Here is a 16,994-nt window from a genome sequence, read left to right on the forward strand (position 1 = left end):
TACTTCTTGATACTTGATACAACTAGGCAGTCTATAAGGGTTCCAATCTACAGCTATTACAGAGTTGAATATATGATAATCAGGGATATCCATTTTTTAGACAGAAGCCAGAATTCGGGCCCTTGCAAGTGTTTTCATACCATTTTCTGGACTTTTCTAGCGTGCAAAATATCTTATTGCATATGATTTTCAGGCCCTCTTTTAGATTCTGTCTGGCACCCTTGGATAACGGTTGTCTCTATACTCTGTGATATCCTGTCCCCCCTTTGTGCAGTTGAAGGATGAGAAGGAGTCCAGCCATGCCCAGGAGATCCAGGAGCTGCAGGGATCCGTGTCTGCGATGAAGGATGAGGTCCGCAAGTCGCATGCAGAGGTCGACAGGCTCCTGGAGATCATGAAGGAGATGGAAGGAGAGAAGAACGACAAGGAGAAGAGGATTAAAGATCTGGAGAGGTATAAAATCAAAGGTGTTATTTAGTGTGATATACATGTAGCATTTAATAGCAAGGGTTAGATACAGGTATACACTAGACATATGCGCATAATATGCGCATGTGTAGGTAAAATCTGTTGAAACAAGCACAGAATCTGCCATAATGTGCTTGTATCCATTAGTATTTAGTTGGGTAACAGGTTACACATCCACCATAATAGACGATGATCCAACAATTGTTTTGGACTTTATTTCATCAAAATTTTTGGTTATGGCTTTAGTTGTGGTTTGGGTCGTGTGGTATTATTACAATAACTAGGCTTTCCTGGAGTAGTTAAGATGAGGGTTATATGTAGTGTGGCATCTGGGGTTAAAGTTAATGCACTGTCTGGGAAGTATGTACTTACAAGCTAGCTATATGATCTCACATGCTGTTGTACTGTATATGTAAATCAGTTACTAATACATTTGTTTTGTATTTAACAAAAAGACAAGAATGATAGTGAGATCACTTAGATCTGGAGAAGGAAATTGGGCAAGGTCATTTTTGCATTCAAAGTCCACTATTGACTATGAGCATGTTTACATAGATTAAATTAAATAAAGATACAAAAATCACTCAGTTGATAAAAATAACATGGATAAGTCATTAAGCAACAAGGAAATATGATTTTAGATACTGTGAGATTAGAGCAGAAAGGAAATATGAAAGGAAATGGATATGAAGGCCACACATGTGTTAAAGTACAATATCAATATTATTATATTGTTACATTGATATCAATCTTCAATCAATAGAGAATTATGCATGTGATTAAAGTACATGTAGACATACTAAGAGACAAGGAGGGAGCAGTTATGCAAGACAAGCTCCTGCGACATTTGCTCCCCTGGCCCCCCCCCCCCACCCCCACTCCGGGGACGGAAGCACCGTATTGGTGTTTTCCAAATCTCTGGTAAAGGGGTACTTTTCAAGCAACAAAGTCCGGCCCGTATTGACTTTACACACCAGAGATAGGGGCGTGCTTTCAAAGGGAGGGAACATGCATAAGCGTACCCTAAAAATCACTAAGTGGGGGGGGGGGGGCCGGGTTTGCTCCACAGCAATTTCCTACACTAATTGCATTCCTACCTTCATCCCTGGATCCAACACTATACCTAACCCTTACCGTAATCCTTAACCTAACCTTAAATCCAATTTGCAACCCTAACGCTAACCCTTTACATTTTAAAAGAAAATGCGGAGCTAGTGTTGCTGGAACAATTTTTTGACCAAAGAGGGAGTATGATAGAGCAAACCATGTGATATGCACATGGAATGAAACTTGGCAGAAAGCATAATGAGGAATGCATGAAAAAAGTAAATTTGATCATCTTTAATCATCGCACTGGGGTCACTTGATGTTAGTGTACCGGTATGCAAAGTTGGTCTGGGAATGGTTTCAGCAGTTTCAGCAGTTTTAGCAGTTGCTAGGTGTAAGTGCATTTAAGTGGACTGAGGCCAACTTTTCCTGTGGAATTAACTCGATTAAGTCCATTTCATCGTTGTGAATATCTGATATGCGAAAACAATGAAGAAAAACAGACTTGTATCCTACTGCATCTTTTGATAATTAAGGATTTGATTTTTTTATTAAAAAAAATACTAATTTGAAAAACAAAAGGAGAACTGCAGGTCTAGCGAATTGTGATGAATCAGTGAAACAATATGTGTTTGGTTTGAGTGGAAATTAATGCAAGCAGTGAAAATAAAACGCCTGATTTTTTTAACGAGTATCAACTTCTGACTTTTCTTGCTAAATTTCTTGCTAAATAAAAATGGTAAAGAGAAATCTCAACCGGCTCCACCTTGTTGGTCCTAATTCAGCTCTGAAAAGCGGACCATTGTGAAACATTGGTTTTAGATTATCTGGAGTAGCTAGTATGTATACCAGAGGCTTAGGCCTACCTATCACAACAGAAAAGAGTTGGTACTAGTATGAAAATAAAGAGAAAATGATTTACATGTTCAATGGAGAATACTTATTCCTGCAGGGCTTTTGAAAGATTTGAAAGTATGTAACTGTATTGAGATTGAAAGCTATTGTCGGTCATTGCCCTATAGTTGGTGAATAATATCACTTCTTTGATATAACAATCATTGACATTACAATTGAATCAAAAGCAAACTGCCAGTGATGTGAATTGATTTATATGATAAGTCTGATTTAAATCACTGATGTAGTGTTTTAAATGAGAAAAAGTAAAACAATTGCCAAACCTGGATTATGCCAAATGTTAGCATTGCATTGGAAATGCTTACTTGTATTGTTCAAAACTGTTCATGATTATGTAATAACTTGTAAAAGCTAACTTTAAACACAACCGTTGCTTCTGAAGCTTCTTTATTCCTAAACAAGTTGCAGCTAATAACCTAAATGCCTTTTGCTTCCTGCTAACCTTTAACCTCCAGCATAATGAGAAAACATTGCCCAGGGTGAGTGACCTATATATGTCATGACCTTAGATGACCTTTGACCTCATTGTGCATGAAGTAATCTTGTCATTGCCCGATCTTCCTGTCATGTATTTATATGCATGTTGTAGATATTATGCATCTGTGCATAAGTTTCTTGTCCTTTTCAACATGTCTTTTTTTAAAGTAATAAATTCATAAGTGAATTCTTAATTGATAATGTAGTGAATATGTTTGATAACAATTATAATTATCTTCAACAATTTTGATTTCTATTTCAATGTTTGAGTTTTCACAAGAGCTTGCACACTGCCTGAATTTTGTCAATTTTTTCTGTTTTAATTGGCAGAATTACACAAATCCCTTACTGGTTTTAATTATTTCTAACCTACCAATTCCATTATCATTTCAATTTTTTAACTTCTTTCTAAATATTAACTACGTTTATACCCTAAATTGCTACCAATGTTTACTTTTTGTCCCAGTGCATCATTCTAGTTGTCATCTATATTGTTATTACAAAAAAAAAGAGTTAACAAATTATTACGATACTGGCCAATGTTGATTTGTACCCCACCTGTTTTAGTTCTATACACTGTGCACTATTGTCACTTTATTTGGCATGTGTGATGTTATGTTATATCTCTGCATGGTACAATTTGACAAATGTATTTTTCCAAGTTAATTCCAGACTAAAAAAATTGCCTGATAGTCGAAATGACACTCAATGTGATGAGTGATAATGTTTCTGTGTTGTGAGTGTGCTACGTTGTTTTACATACAGATGTTATTTTTTATTTGTTTCAATTTTTGTGCCATAAAATAGTCCTGAAAAGAATTATGTTGAAGGGTTTATGTATGATAGTTAAATACCTTTCAGCTTGTTAGTTATACCACTAAGATTGATTGGTATTTTGTTATGTTAAATGTTTATCTTTATAATAACATACAAACAATCAACATGTAAAAATAGACAATTGTTTATATCCAAGTGAGGCATTAATCAACATCTAACCATAAACATTTTGATTAAAGAGATAATATTTGTTGATAGTTTCTCATAAAATATACCACACATCATGTTACATTCTGAAAGACTCAGCTGAAGATTCCACTGAAGAAAGAAGCCGGAATGAAGCATAAGATTGTCCAAAATTAGAGGCTGCTTTTAATTATGTTTCCAATTCTTGAACAAGTAGATTGATGTTGCAAGGCCATGTACTAATGTCGAGTTAATGATGTTTTGAAGACAATGAATACATCTGATCAATTTACTTCTTTTTATTCATGATGTACATGCAGTGGCAGCTGAGTGCAGAGTGCATGTGCTCCCCACCCCCCCCCCCCCCCCCCCCCCACGGAAAACATGAACAAAATGAAACAAATCTTGTGATTGGTTAAAAAAAAGAGGGGGAGGGGGGTGGGAGAAAATGAAAAGAAAACACTTTGACCCCACTCCTTCACCACCCTTCTAATTAATAACCTTGTTAATTTGCATTTCATTCACCGAGTAAGAGCAGTGCCCCCTCCATGTTTGGCCCCATGCTATGCCACTCTAAACCAGTTATAGGCATGCAGTTGGTATATCAGCCACTAGCTCTTGCAAGTTGCAAAGGATGACCCATGTTGATGTCGATAGTGTAACCTTTGCATGATGAATTTGAAAGGACTAACCTAACCAGTAATACATGATAAGGTTCCATCTTACATCATTCTGCATGAAGCTGTTTGTGGAACTGTCTCCAATCTTGTGATATCTTGAATAACATCTTGGATTATGTTTTCTCATGACAGCCAATTGAAGGATGCAAACAAGAAGCTGGTAGCTGTCAAGCGAGACCAGCAGACTCAGAAACGCAAGAATGCTCAACTCCTGGAGGATTCTAGGAGAAGAGAGGGAGAGCTCTCCTCAGATACACACCAGCTACAGGTAAACAAGAATCTCACATTATTCCATGCTGTCATGTAAAGCTTTGGCAAGCATGAAACGCCTGTCATTTTTGTGAGTCACAAAATGATGGAATTTGTTATAACACTGAAATTGTTATATTCATGATATAGCATTTTGCTGTCAGAATGTCTGTTATGAACAACTTGCAAAAGTTTTTGGCATATGCAAGAAAGCCATAGAATGCGTTCTTTTTCAGCATGAATATAAATATACTTTAATTTGCAGTTAAGGGAAAGAATGAAAGGGGGAAAATATCCAAGAAAGGCAAGAATACTAGTTTGGCAGATTTGTTATATATAGTTTTCAAACATGTAGGTATATGAAATAAGAATTAATTAAATTGTTATCAAATTTTCAATATCAATCATATTTAACAATGCTGACCTATACATTTGCAGTGTATTTTTGATTGCCCATCACAGCTTTAATTCACAAGCTTGAATTTAACCTTTGACCTTGACAGGATATGGTGAAGGAGAAAGAAGATCGTGTAGAGGAGTTGGCTGAGGCTCTTAAAGAAAGTGTGACGATAACGGCAGACAGAGAAATGTTGATTGCACAACAGACCGAAGCCGTCTCCAAGCTGAAAAAACAGGTCTGTCCATGCATCTTGAACGACATGATTCATGAAAGATAATTTCATTGGTCTATTGAGGTTATCCTATCAATTTCATCCACATATCAGAAATTCTCTCAAGACTAAACCTAGTATTCTAAATTCTTATAAATGCTGAGATCCCTTACTGGAAATTGAATGTCAGTTCCCATTGGTCTTGCAACTGAACAACATGAACTTGTTTTTACTTATTTGTGGCGTATGAAATTGTTTGTTGTTCTTTAGCTGCTGGGACTGATTGGAGAATCGCTTTAGACAAAAAAGATAATAATCCCAATGAATAATATATATTTTATTATATACTTGACCAGAATTGTAATTTTCTCTGATTTGGGCAGTAACAATATCTGTCAAAATGGTGAAATAGCAAATTTTGGCACTATGCTCTGGTTGTAAAATATGAAATATGACTCAAGTTCCATCAGAGTTTTAGCAGTGTGTTTAAAAGTACAGAGTCCAATTTCTATGTAGTCATTAATGATTACCATTTTATATAATTCTTAGTTAGATATTCTAGATTACATGATATGAAAGGAATTGCATGTATGAACCTTCAAAGTATTTGGAATTAAAGCTCAAAGAAGTGAAATCCCAAATTTTGAAGGGCGCCATCTCTGTCCTGTTTATGTCCAATGGAAGTGTTGAAATGTATAGTGTCACAATGGGAATGGGATCTTGTCCTTTAAACATTCTTCAGAAATTAAATGTTTTATATACGGCTATTATTTCAATTCATCTACAGTTGAAGAATTGTGTTATATCAAGATGTTACAACAAAGATCTGTGATGTCTCATTAAAAAGTTTTTGTTCTTTTCTTTGTTCACATGTTATTTTTACCAAGATAACTTATATTTTTCAAGAGTGGATTTGTATCACTAAATTTTAGATCATGCTTTCAAAAAAGTGGAAATTAAGAAAATGAATCTCTCTAAATAGTGAAAAGAGAGAATAAGAGATGTGGCAAATTTAACATTATCAAAAGAGGGACAGTATGTACATGTTTAAATTAGCCATTTGAATACAAGAAGTGAATCATTATGCTCAAGGCCTACTTACATTGTGCTCATTTAATACAGCTCTTGTCCATGAACAACATCAATGAAATATTCTTTCTGGTCAATATTAGTATCTTATGAATCATAGCAGTAACATCTCTCCTGACTGATGTCTTTTGATTCTGATCCTCCACACATAGCTTGAAGATGTAAGGAGAGAACTGGATGAAGTAAGGAAACAACTGTCTATGGCCACCAACAAAATTGCTACAACTCAAGTCCTTCTCAAAGAGAAAGAAATCAAACTAAGAGCTGTACAGGCGGAGGGGAGGAAACATCTAGAAGAGACTCTTTGTATGAAGTAAGTTCATAATGCTTTAATAATCAAACAGCACCTGATAAAAGGATCCTAGGCCTTACATTTTCATTTCTCGTCCAACCCCATGTTGACTGATAAATAGGAAACAATCTTTGATATCGCTTCGTTACATGAATGATTATTGTGAATCCATTCAAAATAGACCTACCGGTAAAAAAAAATTCTTCACCACACCACCTGACTGATAAAAAGGACACAATCTCCTAGTTTGATATCACTTTGTTCAATGTTACATGAATGATTAGTGTGGATTATGGGCCAATGGCACTTAAATAACCCATTGCCTACTGGAACCTTGTAACTCCTGTATTAAAGGTAAAGACCAGTTTTGGAAACGCCCCTCTCTCAAAAAATGAAATGGAAGCTCTTATCACCAATCGTGTGAAAAAATATGTTTTGACTAATATGTGAAGATACAAATTTTGCCGGGAAACCGCCTACTAATTGATATATTTGGTAAATTATTATATCTATTTGGACTGGATAAATATCGCGCACATGTTGCTTGGTCCCATATACATCTTTCTGTGTACAGTGCTTGTAACTTTACCAAGACTGGGTCAAATTTCTTGTCATTTTGATGATTCCAGAACCTTGTAGTACACACCAATACCAGATGATCAACCTTTTCTGATCGATTCCACAACGTTTCTTTCACAATGCAATCGCATGACCAGAACTGGTCTTTAACTTTAAGCCTATGGGAATGTGAGAATCCAGTTGTCACTGGGTTAAGTGGAGATATTCCTCTGCTTTTTAGGGGAGAATTCCAATGTAAGAAAAAGGGTCTTTACCAATCAGATCCATGTTTTTGTCCTTTGTCCAAAAAAATCAAATACCTTACAAAAATTTCTTTAAATTATGTGAGAACAAAGGCTGGGAGTGAAATTCTGACCACTCGATCCAATAGACCACTTGTGGCCTAATATTATCTCGTGCTATCATATGAATTCTTCTAAATTTACTCCATACCATTCATGCGAACTCCTCCCTTGTCTTTCTCATTTGCTGAGCTATTATCAGCACGTTCTTGTCTGTAACATCTGTGAAAGAGGGGAAGATGACAGATTATAGACAGATTGTAGACAAAGACTTAAGAAAGAGGTGTTATCAAGGTGTGATGCTATGCAGTTTAAACACACCTTGTCAGCATACCTGAGGTGATAAAATATTGGTATGTCACTTGGAAACACCTGGTTCTTTTTTCACCTGTTACATGACATATGCAGCACAATATTCCCATGATATGCATGTATGAAAGCTTGGAAGCATATCTTTTGGACTACGACATTCCTCAGGCATTGGCAATATCACAATTTATACATCATACCGTGTTAGAATTCTTTTAAATTCCTGATGTACCTTAAATTGTGTTATCATAAACATCATGTATGAGGTCTGATTTTATCAAGGAGTGGAAAGTAATCAAATCAAAAGATTGTAAGGGCACAGTGTCACTTTGAAGACTTTTGATTCAAGCGTTGTTCAAAGATGTCTTTGATCTGGTTCTATATCCATGCCAAGATGTAGGTGGAGTATGATCCTAAAGATATATTTCCAACAGTGTTGGATAATTTATCATACCTGACTTTGTACGTTAACTTGTAATACGATATTTCAAGTTTTGACCACTAAACAAGGGGAGAGGAGTAAAATTTATCTCCAGTTTTGAAGATCTTTGTGTTCAGATTTGAAATGCATTTTCAACATATTTTATGAGAATGACACAATTAGGGACAGGAAATTAATGGACGGTGAAAAGGGCAAGTGGTTTGTAGTGTATAATGAGAAGAGGATGAAGATATTCATGATTGAGGAAGCCATTTAGTAACATGCTCAACATTACAGAGGATGCAGTCACTTGGAGTATTGCCTATTTGCTATTATAATGAACAGAACAAAACAAATGATAGCTTGACTGTCTCAGCATATTACTTTCTTGTGATTAATGTACATGGAGTTAGCTGCCCGGCTTTTATTATGCCTCCGTTACGAAGTAGCCGGAGGCATTATGTTTTCGGGTTGTCCGTCCGTCCGTACGTCCGTACGTCCGTACGTCCGTCCGTCCGTACGTCCCGTTCTCGTGATCGCGTTATCTGAAGAACCGATTGATGGATTCCTGCCAAACTTTGGTCATGTATGTATCTTGCAGAGCCGATGAACTGATTAGATTTTGGGGTCACGAGGTCAAAGGTCAAAGGTCACAGGGCTCATTATGTATGCAAAAACAGCTCGTGATCGCGTTATCTCAAGAACCGATTGATGGATTCCTGCCAAACATTGGTCATGTATGTATCTTGCAGAGCCGATGAACTGATTAGATTTTGGGGTCACGAGGTCAAAGGTCAAAGGTCACAGGGCTCATTTATGTATGCAAAAACAGCTCGTGATCGCGTTATCTGAAGAACCGATTGATGGATTCCTGCCAAACTTTGGTCATGTATGTATCTTGCAGAGCCGATGAACTGATTAGATTTTGGGGTCACGAGGTCAAAGGTCAAAGGTCACAGGGCTCATTATGTATGCAAAAAATAGCTTGTGATCGCATTATCATTGGAACAGATTGATGGATTCCTGCCAAACTTAGATCATGTATGTATCTTGCAGAGCCAATGAACTGAGTAGATTCTTGGGTCATGAGGTCAAAGGTCAAATGTCATGGGCTCATTATGTATGCAAAAATAGCTTGTGAACGCATTCTCATTAGAACTGACAGATGGATTACTATTTAACTCAGGACATCTTGCAGAGCCAATGAACTGAGTACATTTTAGGGTCATGAGGTCAAAGATCAAAGGGTCATATATGTATATGAGAAATTGCTTTTTGGTTTGTAAACTTGCTCTATGACGGAGGCATCATTTTCGACTGCGCGCAGTCGAAGTTCCATCTAGTTAGTGATTGATCAAGGTCATTCTACATAATACATTAAACTGATATCAAGTCTGTAAGAAAGTCGATGGGATGAGAATAGTGAAGATGAGAGGAAAGGGGTGGGGTTGGGTTGGCAAAGATCACATACGATGGGTGATTGAGTGATTTTATTTCATCAGGGATATCGACTAAATCTTATGTGGGTATCCAAGGCACTATAATACAGCTAAAGTCTCATTCCATTCACTAAGCACTAGGGAATCAATGTCTTCCCTTAGGAACACTGAATCTCTGGTTGCATTGTGACAAACGAGGATGACTGACTGTCAGGCAATTACTCTGAATTTTCAGCTACAATCTCATTCACTTTTAATGAATTTCATAACTTTTTTTCTTCTTCATTCAATGCAAAGTTTTGATTAATTTTTTGCCTCCAGGTTGATGAGTTGAGGATTATAGTTCCCTCCAACATAATTTTAATCCCTTTCTACTAGGATCCCGGCCCCCCACTCCGGGGTCGGAATGACCGCATGCGTGTTACCAAAATGTCCGGTAAAGGGGTACTTTTCACGCCCCAAAGTCCGGCTCGTACATACACAAACAAGACTTTACACACCGGACTTAAGGGGTGTTTTCAACAGGAGGGAACATGCATATGTGTATCCTAAATAACACTGAGTGGAGGGGCCGGAACTAGGATACGTACAGAATTTATATCTTTATAGGAATATGTTGGCTCTCCTTCAAGTTGTTGAAAGGCCAACAATACCCAAGTGGCAGTGATGTGTGAAAGATATATCCATGATGTTTGGCAGTGACCAAGCATTAGAGATTTTTTTAAAACCCTGATGTATCAAAAGAACGTTTATCTTTTGACAATCAGTCTTTATCAGGAAGTAACTTGGTTTCAGAAGGTTATAAATGGAAGGCACATCCTTATGTGATTGGCATTGATCTATATGCAGAGATAATAACCATCCCTTGGGGAAAGGAATATGGCTTCTTCTTTCAAAAGTTGTTTTCTTCCATATCTGAATTGTTTTCTACGTTCTCCAGACATTGTATTCATTGATAACATGTGATAGGATCTGTTGAAGGTAAACAAAAAATGGAGGGGCGTTTCCTTCTGTTGGTCATGGACGTAATCAATCAGTGCCTTAATAATCACACCCTTTGATATGAACCAAGTTACCATTCCAAATAGTTTGCTCCGTGAGAATCAAAGCATGGGGTGTCTGGACAATCTTCTCAAGGGCAAGATGTCGTCTGGTACTGCCCTGGCTGGCATAGCCGGACAGTGACCAAGTCCTGGGAGATAAAATATTACATTAAAATACAAAAGGTGTGTCTTATCAGTGAGTTACCCAGCCTTCAGAGATAATGCTTATGAAAGATGATGTGCTGTTTGATTGACATGAATGGATGAATAAGATAAAAACTTTCCCCCCTAAGGTGTGGAAATACCAGTTCTCCATGTCTGCACAGTCTTTTTCTTGTCATGATTTCATCATCCATTATCCATTGTGGAATAAATGATGCTTGATTTGACCTCGAAGGAGAAGTATGATAAAAGTCTTTAAAAAAATATTGTTTGTGTCATACACAGTCACATTGCCAAACTGACTCAAAACTGACCAACAATTGACCAAATCTTTGTGATTTGTTTTGTGATTTGTAATAAGGCAATTTTTATGCCTCCGCCACCGAAGGTGGTGCCGGAGGCATCATGTTTTCGGGTTGTCCGTCCGTACGTCCGTCCGTCCGTACGTCCGTCCGTCCGTACGTCCGTCCGTCCGTCCCGTTTGACCGTTATCACAATATCTCAAGAACCATTTAAGATTTAAACTTAAGACTCGGGAATAGTATTTATCACCATAGGAAGACGATCTGATTAGATTTTGGAGTACGTAGGTCAAAGGTCACAGAGGTCAACTTATGAAATTCCTTGTATTGAGTTTGTTAGCGCGATATCTCAAGAACCATTTGAGATTTAAACTTCAAACTTAAGGATAGTATGTATCACCATAGGAAGACGATCTGATTAGATTTTGGAGCACGTATGTCAAAGGTCAAGGGTCACAGAGGTCAACTTATGAAATTCCATACATTGAGATTGTTATCATGATATCTCAAGAACCACTGGAGATTTAAACTTCAAACTTAGTGATAGTGTGTATCACTATAGGAAAACAATCTGATTACATTTTGGGTCACGAGGTCAAAGGTCAAAGGTCACAGGGCTCATTATGCAAAAACAGCTTGTGATCGCGTTATCTGAACAACCGATTGATGGATTCCTGCCAAACTTTGGTCATGTATGTATCTTGCAGAGCTGATGAACTGATTAGATTTTGGGGTCACGAGGTCAAAGGTCAAAGGTCACAGGGCTCATTATGTATGCAAAAATAGCTTGTGAACGCATTCTCATTAGAACTGACAGATGGATTACTATTTAACTCAGGACATCTTGCAGAGCCAATGAACTGAGTAGATTTTAGGGTCATGAGGTCAAAGATCAAAGGGTCATATATGTATATGAGAAATTGCTTGTAATCACAATATTCTGAGAACATGTTAATGGATTACAATTGAACTTGAATTTGAAAAATTTCTTCCGTTTCGGTTTGTAAAATTGCTCTATGACGGAGGCATCATTTTCGACTGCGCGCAGTCGAATTCCATCTAGTTTGTTTGGTCTTTTGTCTGTCTGATGTCTATCTCCTTGATGTGAATAAGGGTACCAATGATTGCAGTTGTTAGCTTTGATCGATATGCTTATGGACTATAAAAAATAAAAACAAAAAAATCCATGAGTAATAACCAAATTCACAAGACAGGCAAACTTATACCCATCTTACATCAAAGACAAGAAAGACAAGTGCGTCATTCATATAAGGTATATAATGAGAATTATGATTGTACGTCACTGTTTCAGGCTTGAAAATATTTTGTTTGTGTTCTCTGCCAATATGTTTTAAGTATCTTTGCAGACCTTATTTGTCTGTATTGTCTTTATTGTCTAGCTTCAAGCAGAATAGATGCACAACATGTGCATGGCAAATCATCCGATTAAGGTCAATTAGCACAATACCGGCGTTGTGCCGATATCATGCCACATGAGCGGAAATGGAGAAAACACAGAAGCGGTGTGAGCTAGATATTACCCGCTGTCAAATAAATTAAATTATTTGTTCCATCTCTCTCTCTCCAGCCTTTCATCTTCAAAATACATCATGGATGGGATGCGTGTCTTTGTTGTGTGTGTTTGTTCTTCAATGTGTTCATGTTAATGTATTTTCCATATTCTCAAGGTTGGGGTGACAAATACATATTTCTTCAACAATACATGTTCACTTTCATAGCACTTTTTTTTCCGTTTCAGGTGAGCAATATCATAGACAGTCATTTCCAGCACATATTTTGTATATGGCATATATGTTATAAAGTCTAACAAAGATATTCTTTCGTAACATATTTCTTTACTGATGATTTTCCACATTACCCTTTTTTTTAAAGGCCTTATTCTAAATTTCAATTTCAAAGATTTTAACAACTTTTGAATGTATTCCACTTTTTGACAGACAAGAAGCTCTGACTGCAGCCATTGGTGAGAAGGATGCTCACATCGCCCTCTTGGAGCTGAATAGGAAAGGTCTCAAGTCGTCGGAAGAACTCAAGCTTCTAAAGAAAGAGAAGGATGCTCTGGTACAGCAGCTCAAAGATGAGGTAGGTGATGGGAATAACACTAAAAGGAGAAGAAAAAAAAGTTTAGAATTTATTCTTTTCTTTGTTTCCATTGATTTCTCTGATGTAATTTGAAGGAAGAATGTTACACAATTAATGTTAGCTGAAAGTCCTTTTCAATATGTCTGCTAATGAAGGAGGTGTTAATTGCATGTTTGTTTTAGTTTTGTGTGTGTCTGTGTTTGCGTCTGTCTATGCAATTCTTTTTTCTCTTCCCAATCCACTTTTGATACAGCTAATTAAACTTAATACCCAATACAGCAAACTTAGTTTAAACTTGTTTATAGCATACATGTAAAAGGATTTTATTATTGGCTTTGGGAGTACTGTACTCAAAGGTCAGATGAATTAATTCAAAATTTACTTGTTGACTAACGGCCTTCCTATGGGTAATATAATACAATGATTAAGTAGACGTTAATTAATCAATGGTTAATTAATCAATTAATGGTTGATGATTTTTTTTTCCTGACTGCTAAGAAAACATGTGCTTGTAAGTAATCAACCAGGGGACCAACAGCTTTAAGTCCTCTAATGAGGCACTTGGTAATGAGGATCAATGGCCTACCAAGGGGCAAAAGCACATTGTCTTGGTTTCGAACCAGGGACCTCTCGGTTATGAGACCACTGCTCTACCACTAAGCCATTGAGCCTCCTTAAATATGAATACAAATGAAAGTTTGCATCATACAACTTGTATAATTAGTTTCAAAACTTGGGCCATTTAAGGGATGTATACATGTAGGTCATTCAACCTCGGTCATACAACCTCGGTCATACAACCTAGGTCATACAACTTTACAGTTATCTGTTATTGGCAGGTTGTATATTACAGGACATGCTTCACTGAAATATACACAGGAAGGTATGATATTTACATAAGCAGATGTGTAACAATGGATTGAGAATTTTTAATTATAAAAAGAGTGAAATATACTATAAATTTACATTTGAGAAATTTCTTGTCTAAAATTTGTCAACAAGGAGGAATTTGTAATCTACAATGAAATAGTAAAGTTAAAAGGCATGACCTCTATTAGATATATTGAAATGCATCAAAAAAAATGATGAAGCTGGAACAGATGATTTGGGCAAAGGCAGCCATAGTGGAGATCCATTCATTCAATCTTTTATATCTGTCTCTTCTATATTTTTTTTCCATTTTGCCCCTAGTTCACTCTGTTTGTTTCATCTAATTCATTGATGTTTGTTTCCCTTTTTTTCTAAGAAAATGTGTATTTTCTTCACTTTGATATAATAATCGATTGTACAGTACCAATATGCTGTGATCACTTTTCATAGGACATTGACCTATGGAAATCATTTTCGCTGATGCATATTCTTTTTCTTTACATTGCTTTATATTAATTTATTAGCTTATCTATGAAATAGATGAAAAGAAAGCTTTATTGACACAACAAACTTGAATGTAGCTCAATATATTTTTGGAGTGCAGCTCCACTTATTCTTATCAATTATCACAATATTGAAACCTTGATGATTTAATTTATCACCATTGACATGAAGTACACTCTACAATGTTCTGTGTGTACTTTGAAGTCCAGGGGTCCATTTTGTAATTCGATTTGTCACCACTCAATGTTAATTCACATCAAATTAGGTGAAAACTTGTTCCTGCACAATAGACGGAGCCAGTTTCTTTGAAATTCTTATTAGAAAGCAGTTTATTGCTGACTGATGGCCAAACCATAATGGCTTTTTCAGTAATGCTAAGAAAATGTTGAGGGGCTTTGATGATCTTTATATTTAATTATCATTATACATATATGTATGTAATTATGCTTGCATTCCAGAAGTCACAATTGATTTAATTCTTGAGGCTGATAACATAAGGGATTTGTGGGGGGAAATGGAACTGCTGTATAGATACATTATTCTTTTAATTGAATAACTCCATAAGTGGCCAATACCTGGAACCAGATAATGTGAGTTAACTTGATGTGCATCACAGAATATCATCAATGTAGTCAAGTTATATTGCTGAAAAGAGTGAGTTAATACAATTATATTCCTCGTGAATTAGTAATACTGAATTATTTGGTCCTTTCAGGTAAAATCAGTCATATGACACTCTAGTCCATTGAAAGACTATAGGTTATGCTCAAGTCCAAAGTTAAAACATCAAATGGAGAAGAAAAAATACAGTAGTGTCAATGTTTCAATCATATCGGGTTAATGTTATGTAGATATGATGAATGGAATAATGAAATAAACCAGAGGCAAATTCTAGGCCAATTTTGTTTGCCAATTCGTCCTGAAACCTTTTCCTTTTCTTGGCCAGAAGTACATATAATTGTAAATTGTCTGGACAGTCATTGGTGCCAGTAAGATGGAAATACTCTGCAATCTTAGGACTGCATACATTTTGATTTATTGTACATCTTATGCTCCTCTCCCAAACTTGCTTTTTGTGGAACAAGAAATGGAAAACTTGTTTTCATCTTCTTCTCGATACGCTGTTACTGTTGTTACTTATTTACATTTACTTGATATGTAATCCAGGATAAAGATTGAGGGTAATGACAATACTGTGATAAAATCAAATAATTCACATCTACTGTCCTATGGATCCAAAGCAAGTTAGAGATTTTCATTCAAGTACATTTCACTCATTTCTGATGGGTTTAAATCATGATATTTCTTGGACTTATTTTTCATTGGTTTGAACCAAAGAAATATGGATGGAGAAGAGGATAGATCAAGACAGTATCATGGTGGTCATAAATAATTCAGATGTTTTCACCAAAGACATGGCATGTGTCTACATAGCAATGTTTGATCCTTACATTTGAACATTCAATCAGTTGATACTCCCTCGAGGACCTATCCCATGCACAACACACAATCCAATAGAGATTAAAAAGGGTTAAAGGGATCCGGTAACTTTGTCTCACATTCTGAAACAAAATTCTTGATTTAGCTCATGCTGCAATGATAATTATAAACCTTTAGGTCTGTCAGGAACTCCATGACTTTTACAAGCCGATCACCTGTCTGATTATCAAGATATTAATGATTGGAATTACAAATTTTGAAAAGCGTTCACCGAACGGTTTTCATTACACTACAGTCTATTTGGGAAAACGAGTATGGTAAAACCGGTCACTTAAAGGTTTTTACTTTTTTGAGGCACTTCTTGATCATCTTGAAGCGCGATTTTTTTTAGGGCTTCAATATTACACCATATAACAGACACTGGTAACATGTAGGACCGTGTATCTCAGATTTAACATCGATAAACGATCCCTTTAAGGACCATTGTTCCCCCTTTTTTTTTCCTTCATTCTCTTCTTGCCTTTCCATCTTATGAGTGTTTTATATTACGGGCATTTGAGTTGATGATGTATTTAATTTGTAATGATTAGGTTAAATTTCACTCTGTCATTGATCATGTATATTCATTTTAATAGACCAGTTCACTAATCTATTCAAATTGTTCACATTTTGTATATACTAAAATGGAAACTAGTGTATCACCTTTAAACCTGCCAGAGGTTTGACTGACAGAGCACCATCAAATGTATG

The 16,994-nt window shown here is 36.3% G+C and overlaps 1 protein-coding gene across 1 annotated transcript in view; it reads left to right on the forward strand.

Moving 5' to 3' along the window:
• Positions 1-16,994, forward strand: part of LOC105441063 (ELKS/Rab6-interacting/CAST family member 1-like) — an 80,405-nt gene that overhangs the window by 36,612 nt on the left and 26,799 nt on the right. The window contains exons 9-14 of the mRNA XM_030997082.1: positions 275-453; positions 2,886-2,909; positions 4,683-4,818; positions 5,303-5,434; positions 6,652-6,812; positions 13,286-13,430. Coding sequence (XP_030852942.1) covers positions 275-453; positions 2,886-2,909; positions 4,683-4,818; positions 5,303-5,434; positions 6,652-6,812; positions 13,286-13,430 — 777 coding nt within the window. The remainder of the gene's footprint in view (positions 1-274; positions 454-2,885; positions 2,910-4,682; positions 4,819-5,302; positions 5,435-6,651; positions 6,813-13,285; positions 13,431-16,994) is intronic.

The sequence above is a fragment of the Strongylocentrotus purpuratus genome, unplaced genomic scaffold (assembly GCF_000002235.5).
Source record: "Strongylocentrotus purpuratus isolate Spur 01 unplaced genomic scaffold, Spur_5.0 spur5_contig_858, whole genome shotgun sequence".
In the NCBI taxonomy this organism is placed as follows: domain Eukaryota; kingdom Metazoa; phylum Echinodermata; class Echinoidea; order Camarodonta; family Strongylocentrotidae; genus Strongylocentrotus; species Strongylocentrotus purpuratus.